Source organism: Atta colombica, unplaced genomic scaffold, assembly GCF_001594045.1.
Source record: "Atta colombica isolate Treedump-2 unplaced genomic scaffold, Acol1.0 scaffold82, whole genome shotgun sequence".
In the NCBI taxonomy this organism is placed as follows: domain Eukaryota; kingdom Metazoa; phylum Arthropoda; class Insecta; order Hymenoptera; family Formicidae; genus Atta; species Atta colombica.
In genome coordinates this window covers 821227-829262 of record NW_017259575.1, presented here as the reverse complement: position 1 = coordinate 829262, position 8036 = coordinate 821227, and the positions used below count along the sequence as shown (strand labels likewise).

General features: G+C 32.9%; 2 protein-coding genes across 2 annotated transcripts in view; one reads left to right on the top strand and one right to left on the bottom strand.

The window, feature by feature from the left end:
- LOC108692801 (ribosomal protein S6 kinase alpha-5) overlaps positions 1-2601 on the bottom strand; it is a 41365-nt gene extending 38764 nt beyond the window's left edge. The window contains exon 1 of the mRNA XM_018201281.1: positions 1793-2601. Coding sequence (XP_018056770.1) covers positions 1793-1895 — 103 coding nt within the window. The 5' untranslated portion in view covers positions 1896-2601. The remainder of the gene's footprint in view (positions 1-1792) is intronic.
- A 4460-nt stretch (positions 2602-7061) lies between these two features.
- The window catches only part of LOC108692763 (iodotyrosine deiodinase 1), a 2777-nt gene continuing 1802 nt past the window's right edge, over positions 7062-8036 (top strand). Inside the window, exon 1 of the mRNA XM_018201186.1 lies at positions 7062-7264. Coding sequence (XP_018056675.1) covers positions 7102-7264 — 163 coding nt within the window. The 5' untranslated portion in view covers positions 7062-7101. The remainder of the gene's footprint in view (positions 7265-8036) is intronic.

Genomic DNA, 8036 nt, shown 5'->3' with positions numbered 1-8036 from the left:
CATATTGCAAAATTTTACAACAGTTGCAAGGCTGCTTTTCCTGTTGAACGCAGCCAATTGTATTTTAAAAGTAGTACTATAAATTTAAAATCTTGATTAAAAATAACTTCAATAAAAATATATATTTTAAAAAAATAATTAAGATAATTTATTGCATATATAAAATTGTAAAATATGTAAAATTGTGTTCTGAAATACATTAAATATTGAACTGTTTCATATGTTATATGCAACATTCATTTTTACAGAAAATATAAATTACAGTCCAATTACAGTCACTGTTTGTAAAGACATATACTGATGCATCTTTAAAGTGAGATAAGTGTATATTTGATACTTGGCGAAAGTGAGAAAGAAAGTTTTAGTACAGTCTAATATAGCAATAAAAAACAAACTTCAGAATTGTTTTCACGATTACAGAATGGCTCTTCTGGATTCTCGAAAAGTGGACTGAGAGTTTTGTCTTTGCCAGATCTAACAAACGCGAGAGAATGATTTTTGGCGACGCGACAGCGTTTTTGATAGATCAGACCTAATTTCTAAAATGGCAGTCCGATTATGTTTACATATTGCTATACGGTTAAATATAGAAAGAGCCTATTCATCTAGGCGAGAAGCCGCGCACATTCTCGCCTTCTCGAAGGCGATCTCGAGAGACGCGTCATCGAGAGAACGGCGACAGTTCTTTTTTCTTTCTTCGTCCTTTTCTTTTTCAGACGATTTTCAAGCGAGAGACTGATGAAGCCAGCCGGCGCAAAAAACTTGGTTTGTCGCAAGTTTTAATTTTATGCCGCGCACTACGTCGACGGTGCTGCTATTCGTTCAAAACATCTACAAGCGAGACTTGATATTTCTCTCCATTACCCTATGGCTCTCCTATCAAAGTACAAAACGCGACGGCGCCGGCGGCGCGTGTCAAACGATTGCGTAACACAACATATTCGGATAATGTCAGTTATCATGAGATCTGTTTTTTTAAAGCTGAACTTATAATGTATTTTTTTTGCAGCGGAACAGGTATTGTATATATGTTTGTGACATTTGGCAAAAACGAGAAGAAACTCGAAAGATACGCATGTTGAAAAACGAGACACAAAAACACAAACACGATTTTATATCTATTTCTACCAATGTAGATAATTTTAATCTCGAGTCTCAGAATTAGAACAAGATAAAAAAAAATAAGTTAAACCGAGATTAATCTACATTGATAAATATGAACATTAAAAACACTTTCACAAAGCGCCTTAAAACATTTTTACAAAAAAATGTTGCCCGTTTCTACCAATAGTTTAATTTAATTTTGTTCAATTAATTCTTCATCTTTCTTTAATTCCAAAGAATTAGAAAAAGATGAAGAATAAGTCGAATCGAAATTAAAGTTTCTACATTAATAGAAACGGACATAAAAGACAAGAATTTTTGCAAAAGACGTCTTACGTCCTGCTTTGAAACTTTGTGTTGTCTAGTGAGAAAGTTATAACGCAATGTCTAGTTTCTAGTGCAGCAATAAAAAACAAACTTATTGAGAAACAGGATCAAATGTGATTCGATATCAGAATGATAAAGAACCATAACGATATTCGCGATGATGTGAAACATAATGCGAAAAGCCGACAGCGATTTCGGGTTCGTAAGTTCGCGAGACGCGCTTCTGGCGCTCAATATCGAACGGTGAAGAATATCGCTCACGCATGTTCGCCACAATTCAGCAAAATCTCGCCTCGGGCTTAATCCACGGACACTTTGACATCTACAACGTTCGCAAGGTGACGGAAAGCAATGGACGTACCAAATATCAACTCGTGGGTGACCGTCTGCTCCGTGCTGCTCCGTGGCATGTTGAAAGCGGGTGGGGGTGGCGGTGGAAGTAGCGGCTGCATGGCGTTCTCCATACCCTCTCTGTCTCTACTCGCTCACTCTCTCTCTCTCTTTCTCTCTGTTCTTGTCTTCTTCCTTCCTTTGTCGCACACTTGTCACCAGTCAACGACGTTAACGTCGTTCCTGCAGGACGTCGCGATCAGGAACGAACTCGAATCGCTCAATCGACGACGCGCATTTCGCAGTACGCCTATATCCGCGTCGAGATTGTCGAGAGAAACGTCTCTCTCGCGCTCCGTGTATATTGCTTACGCGCACACGTGTGTCCGTTCCGCGCGTGTACTCGCGGCGAACGTACGTACGTGATGTGTCCGTGTAACTGTGTGTTATGTGCGTGCGTGCGTGTGTGTACGCGCGCGCGCGCGCGCACGATTGTGCGGAGTACGTGATAATACGACGTAGAGTGAGAGCTTTTGCGCGTGCAGAAGGTGCAGTTATGGGCGCACCGGCACGACGCGTCTCGTCGGCACAGGGAAAATCACGTTCAGTGCTGTCAGTGCCGCTGTCCTTTTCACATGATCACCTTCCGCAAACCGCCCGATTCGCCGCGCCCGAATGGTGCGGACGGAACGGAACCCGCACAGCCGTGTTGCCGGACTCGTGCACGTTTTCGCTACTACGCGCTTCACGCCTCTCGCGCAGCCGCCGAACGCCTCCGCTTATTGGTCGCTCGCGCGCTGGCCACTCAGGACTGTACCACCGTAACTCCGCGCCCCCCCCTCCCCCCCCCCCCTCGCGATATATCGATAATACCGATTCTCCGGACCGAAGTCCTCTTCCTAGGTTGCATTCGAGCAACACATTACGAATACCTCTGATCATTTTCTCGTTGTTGTGTAGTAGGTATTAAACAAGCATAAAATGATTCTCGGAGATTTTTAAATTACTTAAATATTTTTGAACAAAGTTCTCTTCGAGAACATTCCGACACCATCGGAGTGACAGTAAATTCAATGTGTGGTTCAAAGCGTCCAACTTGATCGTAATATATACTAATTGTAACATATAAAAGCGTCCAATAAAATATACATCTATTATGGAATTACTGTTATTGTTTTGAAATTTATACTTGACTTTTATAATGATCAACTCAAAATCATTTATGCTGTAAATAAACGAGAATGGATTGAAATTGATTGAAATGGATTCAGATTTTCAAGAGTATATCGCAGGAGCGTTGAAATCCTTTTCCAATCCCAATATATTTTTATTCATTTATAGAAATTGTAGTGAAAAATAAAGCACATTTTTATACCCTTTAATCTAAAAGTAACATCAACTTTTTTTTAAGTGCATTTTAAATACTGCTTGAATTTGATTGAATTTAATTGAGTCCAAAAAAAAGTTTTCTTATTTAAACGCATTCATATAGATAAAATTTCAATTCATTTTAATCCATTCTCGTTTTGTGAGTATGTTTATTGGCGAATATAATAACACGTCTATTCGAAATCGTTGCTTCTAAAAATCTAAGAAGTTGATTATATAAAAATTAAATATAAAAATGAGCAAATTTATTATTATAGGTTTTAATTAATTAGAATTATTATGAATATGTTCCATGAATTTGCTTATTTTTATTTATATATTAATTTTTATTAAATTGTGTGATACACAATCGAATCCCTGAGCTAGAGTTAAACAAAGTATAAGGATTCCATTCAAAGCAACGCTGTGATACATATTTCATAGGTATAATAATTGGTGTTATACGGACAATCACGTTCCCGGCCAATCGCTTTGTATATATAATATAGAATATTTAATGTCAGAATCGATAAAATAAAAAAATAAAAGAAAAGTCAGACACAAATTAAATTTGAACATATTATTATATTTTGTCAAGTAGAATTTGATTGAGTTTTTGAAAATTATTATATTTAATTGATCCTCACTTACACCGAATGCTTGACACGGTCCTGCTCTCTCGAGAATTTTGTACGCAATTTCTTATCTCTCTCATTTGCTTTTTTTTATCTTATATGAGGTAGTTCCAAAGTGTCGAACGCAGCTTCTGATATTATTCTGTTCTGTAAAAAGTTTTGTATGTAATTGGAATATATCTTCTGCGATTCTGGAGGAGGACATTGTATACTGCGTTCTCGTTAATTCTATGTATCGATTTTTCCTTATTGATAATCAAGGTCAGCACAGCGCACGTTGCATCACCTGTGATCGTAAAACGAGAGAGAAAACGAAAAAATGCGCTATCAGATTGGTGCACAAGTCAAAGGATTAATTCGTTAATAAGTATATAAAAATAACGAGAAGAAAATGCAAGAATAACTTAGTAAGCAAGTTGACGTAGTTATTTGTCGTCATTTTAATGTCAAAATGATGTCTTTACCGTCATTTGACGTTAAAATGACAACAAATGACGTCAGCTTATTTGTTGGGAAGACGTATTTCTTTTTTCAATAGGATTATAAAATTATTCTGCCTAAGCAAATTTCTCGCAGAGGTTTTATACAGAGTAATACAAAAAAATCTCTTATTTTATATTAAATAAATAAAAATCTATTTTTACTAAATAAATAAAAAATGTATATCTATGGAAAACTTTTTAATTTATTATAATTTTTTTTTCTTTTTTACCTTTATATTATCGATCTGTTACTGGACAAAGTTATGTAATATTATGTAAATGGAGCAAGAGAGTATAAAGCTATTAGAAATTTCCGAGAAAATTAATTCTCTCTTTCAATTATATTCTCAGTCGCCGTATTTGGCAAATGAGAGAGAAACGCATTTAAAATGTAAACGAAACGCTCTTAAACAATTTTCAGTTCTCAACAAACCGAGACAATTAATAGCTATCGTTAGAATTAATAAACTCAGGTTATGAAACGCAGCTAATATATCTATAATCAGAAAAATTAAATTATGTTCGAAATTTGGCACGTGTGATATAAGTATTAATACCAAATTCGAGTATCGATATTTGTGCTATATTATTTGATCGTTCTCTTCCATCAGTTGACCAAGTTCTGAAATAGCTAGCAAAAAAGAAGTGAGGAAACGAGTGTCATTAAGAGACGAGATCTGGAACAGGATAGAATCTTGTCACTCGAACTTGCTTTCTCGTTTCGTCAATTGGCACATATAAATTCTTCCTATTCTATCTATTTGAACTACATTCCAAAACGTCCCTTTCGAGGAAAATTTTATTCAAAATGTACACGTAACATATACTACATCTTAGCGAGTAAAATTTTCCTTGAAGAGTTTTGGAGTATAGAATCATCATATTATTACTTTTTGATTCTCAAAAAACAATTTCGCTTGAGCCTGACCTGTATCTCATAAGACACATTTATTCTAAAGAAAAATTTATCATTTCCTTTGTAAAAGCATGAAAAGTTGCTTGTCCCTTTAAGGCACAAATATTTCCGTTAGACAAAAGAAGAACAGACAAAAGATTGAAAATAAACGAGGAGACGTGCAAATCCTCTTTCTTTTGGCAGTTTCATAATAAAGCCAAAATATTTTGTAACAATGTTTAACGTCGACCGTAATTCAAAGTAATTAAAACATTAATATCACTTGTCTTTTAATCTCTCGCCTGATATGATTAATAATGATTACGTTCAGCAGAAAAAAACGACTTTGCTATTGTTATAAGATTTTTTGATACAATTAATTATTTATAAAATAACAGGATCTTATTTATGTAGCTTTATGATTTAAAAACATTTTTTCATGAGTTTAAAATTGAAAACTGTTGGTCAGATTCAAAAGAGGACACATTCTGAACATAAAAAAAAGTATGGGACTTTTTCAAATATTTATATGACTGTGAAGATTTTAAAAAGTATAGTACACATGTATTTACTAATATAGTCTAAATATATATTTTTCTCTTTTTTTTTAAAATAATGTTAGAAAAATGGAAAATGAAGTGATGCAGTGTTACTTTTATAAGATTATAAGTTTATTAACATATTGACGTGTTTATTGACATGTAAGAATACACAAAGAACTCTCTATTTTCCAAATAATCATTTAATTTACTTACTTATCTCTACAATGTTTAGCAGATGAATTAAAATCTATATACAGTTTGGAATAACAGAAATACCAAGAAAAACATTACAATCGATGTACATTCAATATTTCTAAGTTGGCCATATTGTTTCTACCTTATAAAGAATTTCTCCTGTTTTATTAAAAACAAAACGTTCTGATGAAGATATAAATTAAATACATTGTTATAAAAGTATAAATACAGAATTACAATAATATAAACTACAGAAATTAATAACCTTTCTTAGTAATTATAAAAAACAATTATTTATGACTACGACGAAAAATTACATCATGACGTTTTGCATTTTGCTTTACTATAGTATAACAGAATGAACAACTGAACAATATATTAATGCAATCGAGTCAGACGGATAGCCTGCATGTTTTACTAATGCTATCTTGGTAAATTCATCGTGTAATTAGTTACAGGTTCCTCTCTGTACCTACAAACAATGAATATTGAATACTAGGTCATATAGGGTTTGATTACTTTACATTTAGATTCATGCAGTGAAACTAGAGACATGAACAAATTATATTAAAGAATCTTACAATAGTTACAAACTATATTACTTTTTTTGCTGAATATGATCAACAAGAATAATTTATGAACTGTGTAATCATCAGGTCATACATAGGTAGAATATAAAATCATAATAAGATTAAAATGACATTAAACACAATTCTTGACATAATTAATAATTTATGTGCTTTTTTTAATTAAAAAATTACTTAATCATTGTCATTATGTCAAGAATTCATCACAAAATTATCATCAAAAATGTATTATTTAAAAAAATCTTTAATTACTGAAGAATGAAGAGAAAGGGAAAAGGAAAGGTCCCCACTCTTTTTCTTTCCCCGCAACGTAGCTCGCGCCTGAATTGAAATTGTACATATTCGATATTTTTAAGTCATGGTAGTGAATGTTCGATAGTGACTGCATTTAACAGAAGAAGCAATTTTACAACTGTTATAAGATTTTGTAATATGATCAGTTTGATGCATTTATTTGGGAGGAGGAGTACCGTATTAAACAATTTCGCAACAATTGCAAAGCTGCGTTTTCACTGAATGCAATCATTGACGTCATTTCATTTTATCTTTCGTGCAACTTGCATTGTCTCACTCGATAGTTGATAGTGAATCAGTAACATATGAAGAGTCGCATAACCAACTACGTTGTGTATAAAAATGTTCGCCGAATACTTGCCCTTCATGATCAAGTACTTTTATCACATAATCATTGGTATTGGGTCGTTCATTTTGTTAAAAAAATTCTTCGAACATTTGGTTCAGAGAACTGTGCAAAGTGGGACGAGTGTATTAACCGAGAAATCGACGGAATCAAGTGAAAGTAATGTCGCAACGGATACTTTTACGTATATAAGACATTGGATACAAGTGTCAATCATATTCGCTTCATTTTGGAAAAAATCCGCGAAGAAACGGCGAAAAGTACCTTTTCACTTGAAATCTTAAAATCAATTTCTTTATTGCAATAAGTGATGAAGATATATCGCAAAGGATTTAATAACGATAATTAAGGAAATGAGTAAAAACTAATGATTAATAAGTTTTGTTGAGTTAATCATGATCAGAAATTATATAATTTTTACAACTAGTTTTGCAGCTATTAAAAAGCAATAGCTGATTTATCTTTTATGACATATAATTTATAACAATGGGGAGGGGGAGGGCTTTTTCTAAGATTTTTCGTGCCATGATTTTTGTTGCAATATATTAGTATATAAACTGATCAATTACTTTTTACCATTTATTCTTTTTACCTTTTATTTTTAAAAAATAATAATTTAAAATAAAAATTTGTAGCGCTACTTCATTGGATCATGTTTACATGATTTTTTTTTTAAATTAAGCAATTATACCATTTGATAGAACAAAGTTTTAGATAAATTTCTTTATTAATGAAATTACCACTTAAATTTTGAAGGTTGTTCCGCTATTAACTTTTGTGTTCCAAATCAATATAATAACAAATTTAAATAGTTAAAATAATTAATTGTCGATAGTTCTTAGTGTTAAAAAAATTCACCTCGCGATTATGTGATTCTTATTCCATTTTCGATTTTATATCCTTTTTTCATATTGTATATTAAATATTGTAA